Source organism: Buceros rhinoceros, unplaced genomic scaffold (assembly GCF_000710305.1).
Source record: "Buceros rhinoceros silvestris isolate BGI_N320 unplaced genomic scaffold, ASM71030v1 scaffold10943, whole genome shotgun sequence".
Lineage (NCBI taxonomy): Eukaryota > Metazoa > Chordata > Aves > Bucerotiformes > Bucerotidae > Buceros > Buceros rhinoceros.
The window spans coordinates 72,230-96,908 of NW_010401984.1; the positions used below are offsets into that span (position 1 = coordinate 72,230).

The window sequence follows — 24,679 nt, forward strand, 5'->3', positions numbered from 1 at the left end:
TAACACACTCATTCTTCATCACTGGTTGTGCAACAAAGAGCTGGATTCCATCCATTCCATGACTGATTGATTACCCAATGGACAAATGTTAATTCTTTTCATCGATGCTTTGTCATTGTAGAGAGATCCTTTTCATCTGACACCTAGGCTTTTTTTTTCTTGGCTTTTTTTCTTTTTCCCTGCTTATTTATCTTTTAACATCCCCTTCTCATTCACCTTTTCAAAACTGTCATGTCTAACAACATTCTTACAGTACTTTAAACTCGTTTAGTCTATAAAATTGCTAACATAGTATGTAACAAACCATGATATTAAATAATATTCAATGATTTCATTTAGTCATCTCAGTCTAATTATACTGAACCTGTTTGCTGTCCTTGAAAGACAATTTTCCCTAATTCACAAGAGAAGAATATAAAGGATGAGCTGTGTGCTGTTAATATAATAAATTGCTCCAGTGCAACTTCACGAGTTTGATCTTGCACGTGTCAGTACAAAATAAGCTGCTTTGCAGCACGAGCCCAACTATGGTTTATAAAGTCAGTGAGAACTGAAAATGTATAAATGCTAATTTCTTTCTTTGCTTCTTTTATAATTGTCGTTAACAAGAATACCCCTCAATTTTGAAAATGTCAGGATCCAAACGGTCTTGTAATGGTGCTGAAGCAGAGCCTCAGTGCAGGGAGGGTGATGCAGTGCAGATGTGATTTCAGGCTTCTTCAATGTTCAGTGCTGGATTCTGAGTCGATGTTTTGCTACTGTAATGAATCAAATCAGAAAATGAATCAATATGGATGAAGTCATTTTACTGATATCAGACGATATCTTTGTAGATTTTTATATGTATGTAAAAATTAATTTTCAGTATGGGAAGAAAAAAAATCCCTTTCTGATTCACCAACCTTTTCAAAATGTGTGTTTGTGAACGCAGAATACAGAACTTGAAGGCAGACATGCCTTTCAAGTATAAGCCTTTATTTTTAGTTTCATGTCTAATGTGGAGAACCTCCAGAGGGCTTTAACATATATCATTATTTTAAATTCTAAAAATTATGTAGATTAATCCTGCTAATGGAAAATTTACAAGAATTTAAAAAGAGCTGTTTCTACAGTGTTAGAAAAAAGTTTCTTAAAACTCTCATTGTGTGTTTTTTGTAATCTTCCCAACAACAACATACAGTGGTTGTGATTTGTGTGGTCAGATCTACAGCACAGAGTTTGAATGAGATAGGGGAGTTTAAAGAAATGTTTCTTAAGGAATTTTTCAGCCATTTATAGAGACAAATATTGTAACTAGCAATGTGATTGTATAAAAAAAGAAGCTACACAGATTTCCATTCCAGTTCTTTCTCAGTCTTGTCTTTAAAAATATAGGGTTTTGCCCTCATGTAATATATAAGAACACTACAGATAAACATGGGTGTTCTTAAGAAGAGTAAGAAAGAAAGAAAGCAAGTCCTTTTGAGGAAAGTATTTTATCCACTCCTGTGATATACTAATTGTTCCCTTTTTTATAAAATGTAAATGTTTTTCCTTCTTTATATGAATTGAGGAAAATATCTTACTTAAAAAGCAGTAGACTGCATAACTTAGAGCAAATATCCATAAACTCTAAATGGAACTCTAAAGCCCTTTTTTTTCAGGGATGAGGGGTCTGAAATTTTGGCAGGGGAGGAACACAGAAACATCTTTTTAAACTAATGATGATATCACAAAAAAGGACAAATTATAATGTTCTATTGATAATTGATGGTTATTTCTTCATTCTTCTATTATCAGGCCAGAACTCATAAAAGTAATAAGTGCCTGTTATTGTTAAAAGTAAATTGTTATTATATAACAATTATTTTAACACTGCCTATTGCAACTTACAGCTCCTTAATTTTGTCTCTTTCATAGAAAGATATAATTAGTAAATAAATTAGCTTTCCTACTGCAATATTACTTCAAAAACATTTACGAGCTGCGTTGTCTTTCCACAGAGGCTTGCACGGTGAAAATACATTGCAATTAAAACCTGATCTTTGATCTTTTGGTTGTTACAGTTTGGTTTGCTTTCAACTGGTTTCCGGGGGTTGTTTTTGGTTTTTTGTTTGTTTGTTTCAAATGAGTAATGCTAATGTGAATTTTAGGATGAAACTGCTTGCACCCTAAAATATGATAAGCCGTATGACCTTTTTCTTCCTTAAACTTCTCCCTAAATATTTAACTCCTCCTTTTGTGACCTTTTTGAATGCTTCTCCTCCCTCTGAGTGTTTTTTAGAATCCTCTGGGGTGGAACAAACTCTTACCCATTGCATTCATGCAGTCCGTGTTCCCATTCTTAATCTGGGCTTTTTGCTTTAGTTTTCACTTGTGTGAGTGCTTCTGGTGGGACTGCTTACATGAGAATTTGCGCTACAGTTGGGCCTTAATCTGCCAGTAATTTAGCAGACAATATGTCAGGCTGAATTCTACCTTCTTGTACACTCAGGTGTCAGTTTGTAAGTGACTGGAGTGGGATCAGTGCAAATGTTGTCAAAATTTGGAACCTTATTAGTTGTTTTAGAAAGCGTTGTGTAGCACAAACGGCAGCTTGCTACCCAAGTTTCTGACACGCTAAGGTGTGTGGCTGTCCCCGGGAAGTGCGCTACGGAGCAGTGTGCTCAGTAGCACACAGCGATATGGGGGCTTATAATGAAGGCTCTGCAAAGATTTGTCTTAGCAGTAGAGTTGCATGTAAATACTGGGTTTGATATCTCGCTAAACTAAGGGTTTCCAAGGAGTTTAGCACAGACATTGCTGATGAGTCTGTCTACCAGTGAAATAAAATTGCACAGTGTTTAATGGAGATTCTATTACTACTAACTGGATGGGAAAGTGGTCAATTGTCTGTAAAGTTTTCTTGATAATTGTTTGTAAAACTAAATTGTGGTTCGTAAAGGCATAAGACTGTGGATCACAATATCAACCATAAGAATTCCCATCTTAGATATCACCATTGTAAGTTAATCTGGAAGGTTATCTGTAATATAACCTGTAATATAATCAGAGCCAATTAGTTTAATTTAGGAACCGGAAGACCTTTAGATTTTATTAAAGTCTGTTATGCTTAATATCAAATTTTCTAGTGGAATTGGAGTGTGATCATAGGAGATTTACTAAGGCCAATCTTCTACTTTCTCGTAAACGTAATGAATTCAGTGACAGTTTTGCTTACAGAAGGCCTCCCAGATTGGGGCAAAGATTTGAAATGTATTCTGAACTTCAAATTATGAAAGCCTATCTTCTAATCATTGCATGTTGTTTATAGTGTACTGAGAAACCGTGAACATCCAATATGTTGAGTGCTCTTATGAATTCCATGGAGACATTATATGAATAACTTTTGCATTGACATGGGTATAAAAATGGGTTTCAGATGTCACTGTGTGCCAAATTTCCAAAAAAAGCCTCTAAATCTTCATGTATAATTTTGAGTGTACAATCATTCTCAAATGAAAAAGACAGAATTTGTATATACATTGGCAATCTATGCATGTAAATTGGCAGTTAGCATGCATAAATCCTGAATGAAGTTTTTCTTTCAATTAGACCCTTGTTAAATCCATAGTAACTCCATTAACCTCGGTGGAATTACTTTGGATTTAAAATGCAGTTAAATAAGAATTCTGGCTACAAGTTTGTATCCCTTTGAAACGGTGCTCCAACTAGAAGAGGGAGAACAGTTTTAAAATGAAGGTTGCATCTATTTTTCTGATGTGTGAGAATATATTTGATAATTTTGTCTGTCTTTTTTTCTTTTTTTTTTTTTTTTAATAGATTCATCCTGCATGGAAAAGCTACTTTCTAAAGACTGGAAAGAGAAGATGGAAAAATTAAACACAAGTGATCTCCTTGGAGAAATTAAAGGTATCACGTTAGATTAAATTTTAAGGAATTTTTAAAGTTCAGAAAAAATAATAGCTGTAAGAGTCATAGCTAGAGGGTGCTTTCCTCTTTCCAGCCAACTCACCCTTTTTATAAATGTTTATCTTTAAGATGATGGAAACAGCTGCTGAATAAATAAATTAGAGTATGTCACAATCTGTTCTAGACAGTATCAACAATGTAATCACAAACACCAGGTTAGTTCCGTTAGTTCAGTGACATTAGCTATATATTTCTGTGGCCAGAGGAAGGGGGAAAAGCATCGTGAAAACATAGAGTTAATGGTACTTGGTCCTGTCTCTTTCCAGTTGCATAAGCTCTATGTAGAAATTGCTTTCATACTATAAAAGAGGGTAATTGTTTTATTACTGTTCTAAATCTTTGATTCAAAAGTGGAAAAAAAATTTGTTTTTTTACATTTATGCTATTCCTGCAGAGGAAGAGCAGCTCTGGATGAATTCAGGAACTACTGAAGTTGGTGCAAGTGTTATTGCATATACAGACAGTCTTTTCCAGTATTTTCCAGATTTGTTGAAACAGCACTCTAGTAAAAGTGGAATTCTCTTGACGATTAAGTACTATGTAGAAAACCTGAAGTGTTTTTCCCCACCCATCAATTCTTCCATGGATTTTCTTAGTGAGGAGAAATTCAGTGTTATTGATTAAGCCACAAATTAAAAAGGTAGTTTTTTCTGCTGTGAGAAGGGGTCATAAGGTGTGTTTGAGGAGTACACAAGGTACCTAAGATTTATTTCTCTTCATTGATATAGTTTTATTAAAGTGCAACTATGAATATGTGGAAACAAAGTATCATTGCATCATAATAAATCTTTACTAGTGTAAAAAAAAAAAAGAAAAAGAAAAGAAAGATACTATTTGATGAAGATTGATGCTTAGGGCTTTGTATTTCCACCAGGGAAACTTAATAGAGTTCAATTTTTTAATTATGAAAACAGATGAAAGATTGTTCTTTTCAAATAAATAAGTTATAATTGCTTCCTTCAGCCGATTTAGGATGAAAATCTATTGGATTCTCCTATTGGGGTTTTTTGGTACAATTATGACATTGTGTATATATTAGACAGGTAAAAAATCCCATAGTAATGTCAGTGGCAAAAATATAGTATGCAGTTTTACAGGAACATGTTAAAATTGACTGTAGTAAAATCCAGCAAAATTATGTCTTGAAATCACATTCTATTTAAAGCTGTATTGTCTCTTAACAGTGTGGAAAACACTGAATGCTAGTTTGTCCGTTAATTGCACAATATAGCTACTTAGCCTTTAAATAGAAACCTCTTGAATGCTATTAGGGAATTAAAATTAAAAGAGGTGGGATCTCTAACAATGCAGAATAATGTTCTTTATTCTTGTATGTGACACAAAAAGCTTTTTCATGAGCTTTCATTTATTAAAAAAAAAGTTTGTTTTTCTGGATTTATGTTATTTCTGTTTTCTTGGTATATATTCACTGCAGAGTGAATGGGTGCAGTTCTTGTTCTTAATCCTTTTTTCATCCACCTACAAAACATTCTCACTCAGATTTGGAAGAATTTTTAACTTATTCACCTACCTTTTCTGGGTATGTAGCCTATTAGCTGTATAATCCAGATCACCAGGTTAGGGTCACCAGATGGATGTGTTGACAGTCGTTCAGTTAGTTTGCACAACTTACTTCCCATATCTCATCCCTAGAAACTTATTCTTAAGTGGTCTGAGTGTCTGCAGTATTCCTCTCTGCTACTAGTTGACTTCCAGCAAGACACAATCCCAATTCTTACCGCTGCAGCTGCGTTTAACTTTGTTCGTTAATGGCAAAAATACCAAGAAGCATACACAGACCTGGCTGCTGTTATGTCATACGTTACCCTTTCAGCATGCAAACCTCCTGACAAAGTGTCATTTTATAGAAGAAGAAAATGAGTGGCAGGAGTAGTGGCAGGTCTGAAATAGGACTCCTTTGCCTTGGGCTCCCCAGCCAGTGGCCTAGGCACTGTCTCCAGACTGGTTAGCTCCTAGCTGGGAACATCGCTGTCACCCTACTAGCCTGGTATTCACTCGTGTTAGCATTCGAGTGCCTTACTTCTCAGAAGGAAAAAAAAACCTGACCGTCTAGCCCATGGCAGCAAGAAAAACAGATAACAAGAAGGAAATAAAGCAAAGTAGAGGCACCGGAGAGAATTATTAATCTGCCAAAGAAGCATTCTTAAAAAAAACCCCCTTTTCAGTGTTCAAGGCGGTAGATTTCCAAATTGTAGTGCAGAATGAATTTCCAGTTAGGTAACTGGCAGGGCATGCTGAGGTCTAAAGAACTACTTTTGAAAATGTGTCATCTTTGGGAAGTCAAAATATCTTTTTCCTCACATTTCATTAGATTCTAATCAATTTGTTTAGCCGGCTATTTTTGGCTTTTGTGCAGACTTTCTGCTCATCTGACTGAGAGCCTAACTTAAAGGCAAGAAGTGATGCAGTAAAAATAAATAAATGAGGTCATTAGGGAAAAAAAAAAATCTTGATTGTTAGGAAGCGAGGTGTGGTCCTGTGAGGGACTGCTTTTTGCAGTGCCTGTTACTGGGAATTGTTTGTTTTGGAGAGAAGGCGTTGTTCTTGCTAAGGATAACCTGAGCACATACTCTTCCTCTGGGTCTGCGTAACTGCAACCCTCCCCCCTCCAGAGAAGGCTTACCAGCCTGGCTGTGGGAGGGCACTTCACTGAGAATCAGCGCCAGAAAAAAGGCTGAAAGCAGGAAAAAAAAGTGTACCACTGACACAAACTGTTTTTATTCATGTTTGGGAAGCACATAGATGAGAAGAAAAGATAATTGACTGAGAAACAAATAAAAATGGTATTTTTTTGCTTTACCTTCTATATTTAGAACACAATAGTGTTAATCAAGTTATAATTATAAACTGTATCTATTAATTCAAACAACAGAAGCCAATACAAAAGTAACAAACAGTGAATAATTTATTTTTTCTTGGTGTGAGATTGTTCCTGTTCACAATTACTGTTGCATAGTGAGCTTCGTTTTGTAAAATGGCTTTTTTTCTGAGTTTCTTTATTAGGATTTGAGTTATTGATAATGGTCCCAATTCTTCCTTGAATTCCAGCCAAGCAAGCCATTGACTTCGGGGTGGTTGTCTGGAACTCAGGGGAGCGTTTGACAGAATGCTTTGTAGCCAAATTCCAGTGGTTAAATAAGTCTGCTTGTTCATTTGATATGTTTATAAATGAAACACACAGGTCAGATTTTCAAAGGTCTGTGAAGCAGCTGAGCTGAGTTAAACGACTGGCTCACCTGGAAAAATCGCCCCTGCTGCCTATGCAAATCACTTGATCGTAGGCTCTTTGCCAGTGCCTCCACACAAATACCTTTCTCTAAGGTATACAAACAATTTGTTAGGCTTATGTCCAGCTTTTGCAGTGTCGGGGTTTTGTACAGAAATTAGTATCAGGAAATACTTTTCATTCTAATTTTTGTTATCATGTATTTGAATAAACAAAGTGGTGTAGGACTCTTCTAAATTTCCAGATATTTGGGTGTACTGAGTGCTGTCCTCACCCTCCCTCGCTGCATGTATTTCTGTTGCTTAGCTGTCTAGTTTTCCTCAGCAGCCTCAGCTAGGCAGAGTAGCATCGTTTGTCACTATACAGAGTCTGTTTTAAGTTTTCTGTTTCTGTTCCAAATATAAATCTCTGGAATAGCATAGTCTTGCATGCATCAGGCAGTTGTCCTACTGAAATAGCCCACAATGGTCTTTCTCAGCACACAGGGTCTTTGAAGATCAAATAAGAAAGGTCAGTCTTTAAGTAACTTAAGCAATGATGTTATCCTGAAAGGGTCAGGATTAGTCTAGCAGTCTGATAGAGGAGTGACTCCTGGGTCACCGGCTACTGTGTTGCAGGTTAGTTCTCTGGCTTCCACTGGTGCTGTTTACAACGGGGGCTGTCTATATTTATAGGCATTGTGACTTGAATGTCACATGCTGCCTTTGTACAGTAAACTCTATTTTGGGAAAGAGAGTGATTGATGTCCATAGCTTTACTTGATACAGAAGGCTGTTTGCATTGTGTTTCTCGTGCTTATTCCTTCCTCTTTTCTAAATTCTCTTTATTAAAAAGAGCCTAAACTGCCTATTTCGTGTGACGTGTACACATTTAATAGCCGCCAAATATTTGAATAGGTGGGAGGCAGCATTCCTGTTTCCTAGGAAATGTCAAATTTAGTAAAAAGAGGCAACTTCACCCACTTGATAGTCCCCTAGTAAGATACACTATAAACAGGATTGAAAATTATGTTTGTCCTTGGTATTAGAACAGAGGAGAGGTGGAAAGAGGTGGTTTTTGGCAGCATTTTTTTGTATGTGCATTAATGACTAGAAAAGAACAGAGAGGCACAACTGCTTGAATCTAGTAATTTAACACTAGCCGTTTCTGGAATAGTCTTGGAGGGAGTTCTGCATGAATGAATCCTTGAGAAAGTTATGGTTTCTGTGTTTTTACAGTGAATTAAGTTTTTTCTTAAAATATGCATGATTTACAAAACATTTTCAAATGCTATTTTTGCTTCCATTTTATAAAATTTTTCTTCACAGATAAGCTTTTGGGTGTTTCTTAGTTCACTAAGTGCACTATCTCAAACTGTTTTGAGGAAAATAAATCTTATGTTTTCCTGTAGCCCTGACCAACGCTGTAGTCTGGATTTGCAGTAATTATTTCTCAGTACAATTGCTGAAATTTGTTTCCTGTGAATTCTGAGGGTATATAGCAGTCTGCCTTATAAATATGTATAAATAAATATATATAAGTCTTATATCACAGAGGCACTCAGAGGTTTTTAATTATGTCACTTTGTATGGCTGTAGACATTTCAAAGCTCTCCTTTGTGCTCTCTGTTATAAACATATTTTATTTCTTTTGAAGTCTGTGTGATATACATACTAGCAATTAAAAACCAAGCTCAGGCTTTGAGACACAAGGTCTTCTTAATTAAAACGCAAACAAAAGCTACAAGCAAAAGCCCCACTGTATGATTAAGGTCTAAAGTGTTATGATACATTAGAATCATTGTTAACTGCTAGGATTTAAAAAATCAATACACAGGAAGAGGGATCAACTGGTTCCAATTAGTGAAACCAATGAAAGCATCCAACAAAACATAACAAACAACACAACCCAGAACTCCTGTACCCAAATCCTTCAGAAATTGGTCCTGATTAGAAATATACCACAGGCTATAAAGGTTTCTCATAATTTATTTATTACCGTGATCCAGTGAAGTGGTAAGTTTAGCTTTATGTTGTAGCTCTCCAAATCAGAGATATATTTTTATTTCACCATTTCTCAAGTTGTTAGCATTTTGTGTAATGTGCTACAAAAGCTACATTCCCAGGTCTACCCTGACCTTCCAAATTAAGTGGTACCTTTTTGAATGACTGGATATTTCATAAGCATTTTCAACAGTTAATGTTTGCATATTCTTTAGTCTGATTTGCTTGAAGAATGTAATGTATTCCAAAATGAAAATATTTTAGTTCAACTTGCCATACCCCATTGTATCTATTTGTTATAATTAAGATACAAATATAATTAGTCAGACTAATCATTAGCGTGAGCTAGATTAAACTATATGGTCTTATGTCGTTGTAACTTTTTGATATGAAATACTTTTCCCTGGAATCTGGGTTTAAACAGACGTACCCTACAGGGGGTGGTTCTGTGGAAATGAATGGGACTGCTCACTGTACATAGTGCTATTATTTAAATTATGTACATGTAAGTCTTGGCAGGATTGAAGCTGTACTTAATGAAAAAAAGAAGTAAACATTTTTATTGCTCTGGTGTTTTGGTCAGAGGGTCATATTTCAGTGGCACCTATCACAGTCATGCCTGCTTCTAATGTTAAAAGTTAATGACTATTACCATTTCTAGTTCTTAAAACTCCACAACTATAAATTACGTTGTAATCAACCTTTCACATAAATCAAGTTCTCCATATTGTTGAATACATTTTATGAATAATATCAACCAGGATGCATGCAGTATATTTCCAGGCACACAATGAATTTGTTACTTACTGCAATCACATACATCTATATATTTTTTTACCTCACCAGTGTATGTTTCTAAGCTTGAGAATTCAGGGCTAAATATATGAACTCTGTACTACACTGAAATCAATGGGACAGCTCGCTCACATGCTGTGTTCTGTGGAACTGTGCCCCAAATAATACTAATAAACAGTATCAACTGTTCCTGAGAAAAAGGAATAAGAAGAATAATGATGTTAACGATGAGGGCAGTGAGGCACTGGAACAGGTTGCCCAGAGACATTGTAGATGTCCCCTTCCTGGAAGTGTTCAAGGCCAGGTTGGATGGGACTTTGAGCAACCTGATCTAGTGGAAGGTGTCCCTGCCCTTGCAAGGAGTTGGAACTAGATGATCTTTAAGGTCCCTTCCAACCCAAACCATTCTATGATTCTATAATAAGGGAAAGGCTGCCTTCCAGAAGTTGATCCATTCTTCATTTGTACAAATAGTGACAAGAAAATGTATGGTATTAAAATGAGTTTATTTTCAAATGCCATTTAATTTTTTAGCAGAAAAAAGGTTGAATATAAACTAAAAATTGCAAGCAAGTTTTCTCTGAAGATTTGCGATTTTCTTCTGTTGGTAGATTGTTTTAATATTGTGTATAGATACTTAATTGTTATTGTATCAGTAGTTGTTTTCTTTGATAAATACAGAGTCTTTAACTGTAGTCCAAAAGCTTCTGTGTTGGAGGAACCTATCACTACTTGGAACTTAAGACTGTCTCTTCTGACACTGGATGGCAGTGGCAAATTTGCTTTTGATTCCAGTCCCAGCCTAGTTGCCAATGATGTTGCTTACCTTCAGGAAAATAAAACGCCTGCTGAAGACAAATACACAGCTTTATATGAAAATGCTGCAGTGCTTCTTGGCATCTTGTTGCTGAAGACATAAAAAGTAAAATTGTAACAAATTAATGAATGTAAGCTTTTATGTAGAAAGATGCATATAGGCACAGTACTGAAAGGACTAAAATTTTCTGATTGATTTGGTTTCTGTGGAAACCTACAGATGTACTTTATCAGTATTTTGTTACAGGAAGTTTGTATTAGGGAAACTTTTAAGTGTCAGATATAAGGAACTTACTAGCAGGTAGTGTTCTGTCTCTGTGGATACTGAGCAATATGGGGAAGAGTGTAAGAGAAGGGCAAAGTAATATTTCCTCAATATACTCTTCCAATTTCCCACAAAATATGATTAATGAGCTTCTTGATTCAGAAGTGGTACATTCGGGTTTAATGGCCCTTGATAGAGTTATCATCTATGAACACATCCAATTGCTTTTGAACCCCTTAATAGACAGCTGGAAAATCTGTGGGGATAAGCTCAGCAGTTAACAATATGCTGTATATTGAAACGAGGATCTTGTAGGTGTCCCCTAGATGCTGTGTTGTGATGGACAGGTAATGGTGTTCCCTCTTCATCATCTCCGTCACACTACATTCAGTTGTCTCTTCTCCAGGTTGAAAAGTAAAAATATATTTATTTATTCCTGATGTGAAAGCTGGTCTGCACTTTGGTCGCTGTCATCGCCTTTCTCTGCAGCTGGTTTGGAAAGAAACCTTTCGCACATGATATATCTATTCTGAGCAGCATCAACCTTTGGCACTGATTGATGAGTGCCTTTGTGGTAATTCTTCTCACCTCAGTGGCGTTTTAACTCCCTTTCTGCATAGGATTTCTGTCTTATGTGTGGACGTTGTGTGGTAACCGGGGCATCGTGATGGTATCAAAGATACCAGATTTTTTTTTCTTAAGAAATATGTAAAAATACCTTACTGGGAACTTTACGAACTGTGGACCTAGAGGTGGCTCAGAAATGTCATCTGTAAATCATAAGGGACATAGCAGTAGTACTCAGAACAACTGAAGTAAGAGCACATTTGGGAAGCTCACGTGCAACTGAGAATAGCAAGAACATAATGTGCAGCCTGACGCAGCCACTGCCTCAAAAGCCTAAGCTTAATAAGGAATAGAAGGAGGAATACAAGAAGGGTTGTCCTTGTCCTCTCTAAACAAGTTGACCCTTTGGAAGAGGTTAAATACCAGTGTTTTTTTCAAGAGGTCTTGATTTATCTAACTGTGTCACCTCACTTCAGATCTGACCAATGACATCTGACAGTTTTCTGCCAAAGGGCAGATCTAGCCAAACTGGGCTCATTTTCCTTGTTTTCACCTCCTCCTACTAACTCCTCCTGTCTTCACCTCCTTCTCACTGCCTGAAAGTGATTTCAGGCTAATGGGGATCCCCTTGCTCCACTGAGGTTGATCATGATACTTCTCCCTTACTTGGTGAGTGGATTGGTCTCAATTCACTGTCTACCTTCTGTCTCTCCCACAAATATTTATTTTGGGTTAAAGTAAATAATGTCTCTCTTTTTCCACTCCCACCAATATTTTGTTGTTGTTTTTGTTCTGGCATGATTTGCCAATAGAAAAAACCTCAAAACCACTAAAAAGATGAAGTCTCGTCAATTAATATGAATATACAAATTGTGAAGCAAATTGAAAGCTACACTGAAACAGTTTCCTTAGTAAATTCGTCTGAACAGAGGAAGCAGAAATAGAAATTTATTAAAGGCGTAGCTGCCCTGATTCCATGAGTTCATCGTATATGTTACTCTCTATCTCAAAAAAATGAACAGATTTATACCCAGGCATCTTGATCAGAAATGGGTAGTTCTTTGTCATTAGCTCTCACACTGAAATCCTATTATTATACACATATATTTTTCTTACCTTTTTTCTTTAAATTACTGTTAGTTTGATCCACTTGTCCTAATCTTTACCTTGCTCTGTTTTGATACGAATTTACAAAGTTTAATGTCAGTCATGGTGTCATAAATGTTCTTTAAGAGTTATGCACGATGAAACTGAGACCTACTCAATAGCTGTTTAAAATTTGTTGCCCTGCAGACAGCATGAAGGAGAGGCTAGCACACTCACGTTGGGAAAGAATCCTAATCCGTCTATTAAGATTTGTTTGAATAGGTTCCATCACAACAGGTGCACAGTTATTTTATGAGTAAAATATTATCAGCCTTCCAAATTAGCTGGGGCAAAATGCAAGTTGTCTGATTAAATAATCAAACCCAATACTTAAAATGCACTTGATTTCCACAGGAATTTTAAGATGCGAAGTCCCAGTCTGTCAGTGAAACTGTGATTGTTTGCAGCATGCAAGTAGCAGCTTATAGACTATCCTGTTTGATATACTTTACATAATTCATCCTACATTATACAAGACAAAACCGCTAAAAAAGCATATAATAACAGGTTTTACTTCTAGTCAAACAATTTCAGGTCTATGAATGAAGGTATTATACTGTGCCTTAAAATCAGAAAAAAGTGGGCCTCTAATGGAAAATAGTTTGAAAGTGTTCTGTATTCAATTAGGAGCCGCATCAGTTTAGAAATACAAAACCCTGTGCTGTTTTTTAAATAATTTAGTCTATGAAGGGGGAGGGGGAAAAAGGAAAATACTTTGAATCTGAAGTGCAGCTTGCATTGTGGAGATCACATATGTCACCCGTTGTTGAATAGCTCAGTAAACATAATGACTCAGAGACCCAAGAAATGGGTAAAATCTGAAACAGTAGGTTCACCACAAATGGAAAATTAGGCAGTGCAGCTGTCAGATGCAGATTATATACAGGTAGCTGTTTGTTTTCGTATCTGAATCTGTTTGTCAATCAAGGAATGCTATGAATCAGGAGATGGGTTCTCAAATACAAACCCACAAACTCAGGCAGCATCTGGAGGAGTTCCAAGCCACAAAAATTAGGGAAGAAGCACAGAGGACACAAAAACTGTAAATGCTTGCATGGATTCTGCATCTATATACGTTGAATTTAAATAATTGTGTTGATACATCAGTAATAGTAATTGCTGATAAAAATTACAGTCCTTATTTTGGGCAGCAATATGTTTTACTAAATGTGAAATTAAATGCAATTTGTATTAATTAGGGATAATATGAAAGTATGTAAGTGGTTGACATTTCCGACATTTTAAAACATACTACTATATGTGAAGATACGTCTTTTGCATCTGTTTGGACGTGGAAATACTCTAGGTTGATATATGCCCCTAATATGTTCTGTTGAGATAAGATCAGAAAATAATTTATACACAAGTTTCACCATACTTTGAAATTTAGCTATGGGATTTGATGGTTGATGTAACTGTTGACTAGACAGTTGCAGTTCTCTTTGGAAGCTGGAATACAGTCTTATTACAGATACTGTAAGTCTACTATTAAAACACAGGTGGTGTACACAAGTTGCAGGATTTCAAAAGTCAGTGTAGTGTATACAGACATTTTATGTAGGTTTGTACAGCTTAAGCTTTCCCATTTTGAAAAACTTATAGAGACTTCAAGTTTTTGTTGCTAACATCAAAGGAATACAAGCAGAGGTTTACTAGGGAAGGTAAAGAATATAAAATGGGCATAACTGTTCTGCGGTTTGTTTTTTTTTCAGATTCAGTAAGAATCAGAGAGTTCCTTTTAACTTGTAACTGAAAGAACTTTTTACCTTCACTGCTTTACTCTGGTGCCAGGATCCGTTTGCATTCGTATTGCTGAGATGCTGCCACAGTCACGGGATGGCTGTGGGTTTTCCTTTAGGGGCTACTGTGAACAGAGGGTTCCTACTTCAGGATGTATTCATTCATTAATTAACCCTCTTCTCTATTTGTTGTTTTCTTCACCTCCCAAGGGTTCTATAGTGTAATTTTGGGTGTCTCAGACTTAAGCCAGAGATAGGGTGCTCACTGCTGAAATGTAAGGGTTTTTTAAAAAGAAATACTTTAGCCTATCATGTTACAGCCTGCCACTTTTCAGGATAACAGTGATTGACAAAGGCACTTTGCGTCTCTTTGCCTCCACTCAGATAATGTATCCCACCGTCAGACAAACAGGAACATTTGGTGCTAAAACTCTCTGTGAGAATTCTCCCTTTGCTGACCTGGGAAAAACATAGTTATCCACACATAGCTGGAGTTTGGTTAACTTTATTGATAGATAAGTCTCTTCTCTCATTTTGCCTCTTCCCTTCCATGTGTGCTATCCTAAAAATAAATGGGGGGGGAGAAAAAAAGCCATCACTTTTCTGAATTATAGCTACAACCACTGAAAAGGGCTATGATGATAAGCAGCAAATCACGTGTGACAAAATACAGGTATTAATCCTGATTTCTTAAATATATCCCGGATCTGTTTATAATATATTGAATTAGAGCACTGTTATGGAATTTGGAACCTCTTGGAGGGTTTCCTACATGTTCCCGGTGCTTCAAGTTTTATTCTGAATCATCTTGAGAACGTGCTTAAAATTGTGCCTAAGTTCAGGCCTTTGAATATTAAATTATATTAAGTCTTTTGAATAGGCAGCGTTTATGTTTTCATTGAGTGATCCTGTTTGAGTGGTAGAATACCTACATAAGCACAGCAAAATAACATGATACCACTCTCTGGTTTGGGACTGTGAAGAATTTCATTACCAAAGATTCTGTAGCAAAGGGCTGTGTTAAATGTTTTGGTTTGCGGTCAACTAGGTAGACAAATAAATTGAATTAAGGAAATTTTTGAGTCGCTTTTAAGAAGCATCTGGCTAAACATACTCATGCTTGTGGTTTAGAGTATACCAGAACACTCTTAGAGCATGTGTGGAACTTCAGTCTGCAAATGCAGGCCACCTCCTTTGTGCTCTGCTTAATGTGATTTAGGAGGTTTTTCTAAAGTTAGAAAACTTGACTAATAATTTTGTAGCACATTTCACTGGAGCAAAACAAGTTGGTCATAGAATTCTAATGTGTTCTGGAGCATGGTCTTTTTAATTAATTAATTATAAAGGAAAGCTTGAGGGAAAAACAAGCATAGTTTTCTTGTTTGGTGTCTGTTTCTCATACCCATACAGTGAGGTTGTGGTTATTTCAAAAGGCATAAGATAATTCGTATTTGTAGCATTAATATTCTTTGCTGAATTAGTTTTACAGTTTACTAGCTTTACTAGGTGTGTAGCAGATAAGTAGCACTTTAAATTTATACCTGTTTGATTATGAAAGAAATTTAAAATAATATTCAGATTTACAAGCCTGCCAATTTTCATGACCTAGTGCCATTATTAATGAACATATCAATGGACCTGTTTCAAAGCCCACTGAAATAGGAGCAAATCCTTCAACTGACTTCTGTGGGCACATTCTAAATGTATAAAACGTTGCTTTTCCATACATATCAAAGGCTTTTGACTAAATTGTCTCTTTTCAGATGAAGTAGGAAGTTTCTTCTTTACAACTTCCATGATAGACAGGCTATGCTAATGTTCTTGTTTTGCAATAAACTTTGCTTCTTCATTACTTATCACCAGAGGCAATAAAAATCTTCAGAGGCAAATATAAGTTTTTCATTGATATACTTGTTTGTATTTGTAAGACATGAAAGATGAACATGTAATTAAGATCAAAATTAAAATTTATATTTAAAGTATATAAATCTTGCAGTACTGATACTCCTTATATTTATATTTAGACATTTCTGAGTGGTGTAGCTAATAACTACTAACTAAAAACTCATGGAAGCAACTTATTTAAGGAGATATGAAAAGTAACTGCAAGATATCATAAGTCAGAGTATATTTCGCAGGAGCACGTCTCCTCTCCTGTGTATATTGTGCATTCTGGATGCAGTAGAAGAAATGCATTTGGGTTACAATTTTGAGGCAAGATTCCTAGAGTGTTTTGGAGTGGGATCCTCAGTACTAGCTTTAAGGGAAATGAACTTCAATAACTGAATCCTAATATGTAAATCAATTAGTCTTTTTATAGAAAAGCTGCAGTGGCATCTGTGGAAGGGATCGCATCCCTTCTTTCACCCATAGAGAAAAGTATTTGTTCCTGTCCTTGTTCTTATAGACCTTCCTAGTATACAGATGCTCACATTCAATATAAGGCATGATGTCATCTGCCTTAAACTAGATTAGCCCCACGGGAAGAGACAATGATGCAATGTTTTTTCATCTGATTTCACATATTCAACTGCAGGATTACACATAAAAGCAGTACGGACTTCAACTTTCTTACCATCACCCCATGTATGTATTTACAGACATTGCAGAGCAAAGTATGTCTCGCTTTTTAAAGAGAAGAATCATGTTATTTCTGCAAATACGTGACAAAAAGCAGAAAAAAAAAATATTAAAAACCTTCTTTTCTGTAGTTTGCTGTTCAAACTGTAGAATAACTAAAACTTATTCTTTTTCATCTTTGATTTTTATTCCATAGTTTAGATTATGTGAGAAGACTGAACAAACAAGCAAAATTTTACATCATGAACTTTTTTTACAAAAGACAAATATCGGCTAGAGAAATCGCAAGTAACTATGAGTTCTGTTATATAGGGAAATTAATGTCATCTAATTCATCTGAGCTATACTCATCAACTTCCTCTAAACTCAGCTTCCTTCCAGTCAATTTTATGCATGTACATATACAATTCTCTTTCCAGAATAAGATTAGATAGAACAGATACTCAGTTCATCCCTGTGATTGAAGATACGAGTTTTAATTGGAGAGCTGTTCCTTCCAAACAAGTGATATTTTGCACTTGCACCACAACAGGAAGAAATACTAGTTTAAAAAGAATTATAAATTGTATAGATCACTTGGAATTGTATCATGTTTGCATATTAAAAAAATAAGATTCATTTCGAAGAGTGTCACGGTACGCAGAAATAACTTGTTAAAGTTAAAATTGAATATAGAAGCAAAGTGATTTTTACCCAGCTGTATGCTGTTATGAAAGAACAATAATGAAATGGAGCAATTGCAAAATCAGTCCTGAATTCTCCATTTACATTTCTTTTTTTTTTTCAGCAGACTCCTAATCTTCTCGTGTTGGTTGATAAAATCTTACTTATTCATCAGTGGTGATTCTCAACATTGTAATTCCAAAGAAGACACTACCTATGATTGTATATAAACAAAACAAAATATCATTTCACATCTCAAAGAGGAAGTTACAAACCCCCTATCTTACTAACACCTTTTACTGCAGTGTTTTGTATGAATATTAGAGATGGCTTAACATTCATGAGAGACCATCCTTGCCTGTGCATCAAGGCATGGGTGAAAATACTTATCTAGAACTCAAAATGTTTCCCTTCTTTTCTGGAAATGAAAGGAAATTGATTTCAAACATTTAAAACATTACTTAACTAAATTAAGATATAGTGGCACTGCTAGGTGCAACAGAACTCCATTTGCTAAAGTTTATGAGTCAGAAGAGGAAAAAGAAATTGGAGGAATTATCTGGAAAGCAAAAGAGTGTTTAGGACAAAATGCCATTGTGTTGGAATCCCTCTGAAGCTGGCGTAAAAGGTGGGGCAGTATTTCTCTGTGAAAGTACCGCATTCTCGGTTTCACATCTAGAGTTTCACATTAAGCTATAACCTGCTCATGTAGAGAGTTACAAATTTAGTGAGAAAGTGCATTTAAAATTTCTGATACTATGTACAGTTTTGTACATCAAACGACACTGTCAGGACAAAGCAGTCTCCTATCTACTACCAGGAGGAGGCTATAGAATAGAAGTACTTCTAGGCTTCCTTAGTAACATTTCTGCATATCTGATATAGTGAGTATCGTAGAAACTTTTTTTTCCTGTTTATCAATTCTTTTCCCTTCCAATATGTCTTTTATCCTTCAGATTTTTAATTTTTTAATACACTATTTCCTTCTGTTATATGGCCCACAAATACAATTTGAAAACTTTACAGTTCCTATCCTCAGAATAACATCCTGTTCCCCTTCTCCCTCCCTTGTCTAGGGAAGTACTGTTATTTGTATTTAAATGGGAAAAACTGAAACTGAAGGTCAGGAGGTTTTTTTGAGCTCTTTCAAGTCCTGAGTGAGTACCTTAAATGGATGGACCATCTTTTCTCCCCTCGTTTCTAATGGGTTTTTTGGTTTTGGTGGTTTTTCGGTTGGGTTTTTTTTTTTCCACTTTAAAAGCATTGGAATTGAGCATTAGAGTCAACAATTATATTAATAATACTTTTTTTCTCACTGTATATCACCCCCATGTTCATGTTATTTTGGTGTGCTATGCCCTAGGCTACAGTCTTCTTGGTTAACAAAATAAACCTACTCATTTTTCTTCTCCTCACATTATATTTGAGTGTTTGTATTACTGTACAGATTACTCAGCCTGTTACCTCTGCTATATTATATTCTAATTCAGCAAGAACAGGTTGGCTGTGAGTTCAGTTGCAACGTATAATACATATTCCTCTGTTTATATCCAGTATTATCTCACACAGAGCGTGAACAGCTCACGTTGAGTACATATGGAGCATTTCTAAACCCACAGAAAGCACTAACCAAATCTCTACTTGCTGCTGAAAAACCTTACGAATAATTCATTAAAAAAATTGTCGTCGTCTTTCTTCCACATGCACGTGCATGAATTAACACTTCATATGTACTTCTAGTATTAAATAATATGTAAGGTGACAAGCTCTGGAATTCAAGGGTGATTCGAAGAAAGTAGCTAAAGGGTTTTTTTTTTCTTTTTTAAAAAATAGTAAACAATACTAAAGCAGAATTGTATATATGAGACTGTTTCAGATCTCTCTATATAGCTGAAGTCCTCCGAGTCTTATGTCAGATAGAGTTCCTTTCATGTGTGAAAGTAAGGAGTCCAGGAGATTTGCTGGAATTCTGCTTTTTGCTGGGCGCTGGTTTGGAGGAGGGGGAGTTGGAGCTCTGGCTAACATCACATTCTTGTCTACATTCCTGTCGTGGATTACATTTTAGAACTCAACTGTAGATTCACCACATTCCTGAAAATGGAGCAACATAGCATTGTGCTGCTCCGTGAGCTTTCCAGGTGCTACTCAGTGCAGTCCTTTGCCTAGCACAGCACTTGGGCGGGTTTGGAGCCGTTTGGTAGCGACTTGGGAGCAGTTTGGGTTGATCCGGTCACTGTAGTATTTTTCTTTTGAATGTTTTGGTTTACTTTGTTTAGAACTGTTGTGAAAAATAGTCGAGGAAGAAAACATTAGATAAAAGATATTCCTCAGAATTTATAAGAAGCAGTGCAGGAAAAAAAGGTCTGTCAAACTCGTGAGACCAAAATAATGTTAAAGGCCAGAAAAGAACCCTTGTCTCAGAAGAGTTGGTTATTTCCAGGAGCAAAGCTAAGGTACAAGCATCTGCTGGGAAATGCTGGGGCAGGTAAGCCCGCCTCGGTTGCCGTCAGGTGGTGGCAGATCTTCAGGGGAAATATTCAGCTGGATTACTGTGTACATTCTTGTGACTTATTTGTTCTTAATGCAGAATAAACTCTTCAGTGATTTGTGAAGTCTGAAGAAGGAATAAATCCTTCAAATTCTTTTGAAAAGGGAAAAACCAACCGAGTGCGACACTGTAAGTGGTCGGATTTGGTACGGTTGAACTTCAGAGATGCACTGGTGAAGTGAGGGCCTGGGAGGGCCCTTAGGCCTGTGTTTCTACCCCAGCTCTGTGTCAGGGAGGGAGCTGGATGCGCACTGCTCGTCTGTGCATGCGCTGTCTCCCCCAGCTAGGACTTGTGGAAGCCTTGGTGTGATCCAAACCAAACGGTGGTGGGTGCAGGCCCCCGATGCTTGCTGTGAGATATGCCAGCAGCTCAGTTTGCCCCGAGCCAGAGAGGCGGCTGTGGTGCTGGAGGTGCAGCGAGGTGCCTCTCCGAGTCCCTGCCCACTCCCTCACCTGGCTGGGGGCATACTGAGGGGGAAATGAAGGGCCACCACGACCTCGCTGAGGTAATTTCATTTTCACTCGGCTACCTGCAGTTTTATGGCTAGTCTAGGAAACAGTCTGGCCTATGGTAAAACTCTCCTGTTCTGTGAATCAGGAAATTCAAACTCCTCCCACCTAAGAAATTGTGTAATCGTGCGAGGCTCAGTGCATGTGAAGCCAGGATGAATCCTGCCGACTGCAGTAAAGCATTTTCACCCTTCTCATAAGCGTAGCTAATCTAAGTCAGTTTTTGTTTTAGTAAATCTGACAAATGGATTTTGCACTACAGAATGTTTTCAGTAGTCCCTAATATTAATTTCTGTTACTGTTCATGGACACAGGATATTAATTTCTCCTTGTCCAAAACTTAAAACGCAAAATCATTTGAAGACACGGAGCGGGGGTCTCACACCTTCAAAGGAGAAGCTATCCAGTGTGGTTTGCATGCTGGACATGTTTGCCATGCTGCCTTCTGCACTGGGATGCTACAAAGCACAATGGCAGCATTTATAAAACTTTTTATTGACTAAAGACTGGACAGTAGCATATGGGAACATCAACAATTGCTAACTGATCATGAAATAAAGAAATTCCAGTATTCTAGTGTTATAAAAAGAAGGGGGAAAAAAAGTCATTCAGAACTTAGTCATATTGGTTCAGCTGTTGTAACCAAAGACGGATAAGATAATAGAGGTCTTTGTGGCTGTTTTCTACTGAAATGCTTTATCTTTATGATGCACTTGGGGCCTTTAGAGTGGAAAGCTTTTTAAACTGCTGTTGGAGTTAGGACTCAAATTAGATGCTATTGCAGTGGCAAGGGGGCTCCTTAGTCAGGCAGCTCTCACAAAGTGACTTTTATCTCTGAAGCCCTTCCATTAGATTGTTACTTTCTTCTGTTTTCCCTGTTTATTTTTGTTGACTTTTGCTGCCCTATTTTGTGGCATTTAAAAGGTGACCCAATCAAAAAAGGGTAAATGCTAAATGCTGGACAGAGCCTGTGAAGTGGAGACATCACAGCCTATCTGATGTGTGCTGCAGACTGCCGTGGTAGGCAGAATGGTTTAACCAGGTTATCTCTGGGCAGCTAAGATCAAATAGACTTTCTTTTATGTCTAGCATTGTGTTTTTGCTTTCTTTTCAAACAATGAACATAAAAAAAAAAACCAAACAAAAGACCCCCAAACCTAACAGAGGAATTGATTCATAAAGGCTTTTTAAAAAAAAAAAAAAAAGCTGAAATTGCTTAACTTGGTTCAAAATCATTTTTGATTGTTGGTTGAATTGCTTTGGTTGATGATACTTGCTTTCTTTTCAAACAATGAACATAAAAAAAAAACCAAACAAAAGACCCCCAAACCTAACAGAGGAATTGATTCATAAAGGCTTTTTAAAAAAAAAAAAAAAAGCTGAAATTGCTTAACTTGGTTCAAAATCATTTTTGATTGTTGGTTGAATTGCTTTGGTTGATGATACTTTGGAACTGCAGTTATGTGATTTAAAGCCCTTAGTTTCTGGCAAAGTCCACACTTCTTTCTTGCATTACTGTCTCTTGATTTCATAAATGACACACTACGTGTTTATTCTAAAAAGTCCTTACAGGAGTAATCATTTCTGATTTATTAATTTGTATTTCCTGTAAGTATATGGGGCAGAAGTTAGTTTAGATGCAGTGCATAAACAACGATGATTTTTGTCATGCTTTACACTAATCACAGAATTCAAGAGAACCAATAATACTTTGCAGCTGTGTAGAGATTCCATGCAAAGATCTCAAAGCACTTCAGAAGCATTAACTAACCAGGCATAAAAACCTCTGATTGGTAGCGCTTTACTTTGTGTACATGTTGGGAAACTAAGGCAAGCACATTCAACAACCCACGGTAATTTTGTGTCACAGCTACGAATCCTACTTCGGCAAGCTTTGGATCACACCTATAAATTTTTGGCTTATTTATGACTCCAGTTTTGTCTTTTATTCACTTGATAGAGTATGTGGTTTTATCGTGTTTTCTTTTGCTAAGTGTATAAGAGATTAGCGTAAATGATACTATGTAAGTCTAGAAGTCTATTTTTTGTTATTCCTGCTCATTTTTTCCCCTTGCTAGCCGTTCTTACTCTGCTTCTATCTCATAACAACTTGCCACAAGGACAGTTCCAGATTTAACATTAAAAAGCCCTCTGCATTTGTTGACATGCAGCTACATCTGTGTATTGACTGCACATCTAGTAAGAGGTGATAGAAGTGTTTTAAATCACTGTTCTACGTGTGCTAAACCAGAGATTGATAGAGGAGCTATAGTTATATTGTTTATCTATACTAGATCTTTAATCTTTTTTTTTTGCAATGCTTAAAGAAATCTAGGTAGACAAAATGCAAGATGATGTTTATGATTTTTATTAAATACATTGTAAGATATATGATGATCTTTCAATTAATTTGTGTACTAGAAATCATGTAGTATTGTGATTGGTTTTAAAAGGTAGTTTTCTGCCACAAGCAGAATTCTTTCTGATATAATTTTAGACCACAGGTTGAACTCTTCTTTCTTTTTCAGCAGATTTATAGCTACTTTTTATTTTCTCACTCCTGGTTAGATTGACCTATGACCAGAATTTCTCAAAAGTTCTCTTTGATCCCACAGTTCTGTTCAATTTGACCATTTTATCTCAATTTGTTCTCGAATTCGTACAAAAATAAAGGGTAAAACAATAAGCACATAAGGAAAAATTGAAATATTGCTAAAACCAAATTATTTTTTGGCGTATTATAATTGCAAAGGTAAGAATATATACCAAAAGGACTATAAAATATAATAACTATTTTTTCTGAACTTTCTATGAGACTGTTATATTTTCATTTTTAAAAGAAGTCCTTAACACTATCACCACCAACACTCAAAATTTTAAATACTGCTGGTAAAGGGAGTCAATGGATCAAATTCACTATATCTGAAGTCACTGAAATAAAGGCCTCTAAGAAAAATGTGTCAATTTTAAAGGTCTTTCCTAACTGAAGACCATTTTGTGATAGAGCCAAAGGTTAATAAAATCAGCAGTGAATGTAGCAATTTTACAGATAAGCTATTCACAACAAGTGTAGTTACTTGAATAAAAAGCTAATTCAGTTCTAAAATGCCACATGCAGTAGCAGTGAATAGCTGCTTTTAGGTGCTTTCTGCAGGAGGATAAAATACAGAATCACAGCACTCTTCTTTTCCAGCATCCCTGGCTGCCTGTAAATTGCCGTGAATGGGACTGTAGGCTGACAGGCTCTATTAAGACAAACTGCCTTTCTCATCGGAGAGATAAAATAAATCAGGTGTTTAGTCAAATTAAAATACTTCAGATGGAGCAGGCCCTGGGGAGCACTGATCCACCTGACAAATCTGAGAGAAACTCAAGACAGATGTGTTTTGGGGATAAGGAAGACCCTGTGGAAAAAAAAAAAGTGCACTGCTGGCTTTGGAGTAAGAGAATGGGATTGGAACAGAGAGTGAGCTGTGATATATAATGTTTTATGGAAGCTGGCATATTTACTGTGTATTTTTTACTAAGCTTTTTGGTTTATCTGTTTTTATGGCAAATACATTTTACAGATAGCTATATTTTTATTTTATTTATAGATATTTTTAGTCAGCAGCAGAAGTTTATTTGCTGGTAATGAGTTTACGAATCTCATCACTTGCTGCAGTAAGTGGATGCAAAACAGATGATGATGGCACACAGCTACTGATGACCTCTCTTGGCCTAGCCAGATCAGCTCAATCTGGTCTGCATTCTGAGCAAGTTGGTTTTTATTGGTATTTAAACTATAAAATAATGGCTGGGGTTTTTCACTCTAAAAACAAATTACCCGCCCCACCACGGTCATACAACAATATTCTGCCTCTTAGGCTT

At 36.3% G+C, this 24,679-nt stretch overlaps 1 protein-coding gene across 1 annotated transcript in view; it reads left to right on the forward strand.

Moving 5' to 3' along the window:
- The window catches only part of LOC104490231 (transcription factor SOX-6-like), a gene marked incomplete at its 3' end in the record, with an annotated part of 134,525 nt that overhangs the window by 52,334 nt on the left and 57,512 nt on the right, over positions 1-24,679 (forward strand). Inside the window, exon 3 of the mRNA XM_010132492.1 lies at positions 3,802-3,891. Within this exon, the coding sequence (XP_010130794.1) occupies positions 3,802-3,891 (90 nt within the window). The remainder of the gene's footprint in view (positions 1-3,801; positions 3,892-24,679) is intronic.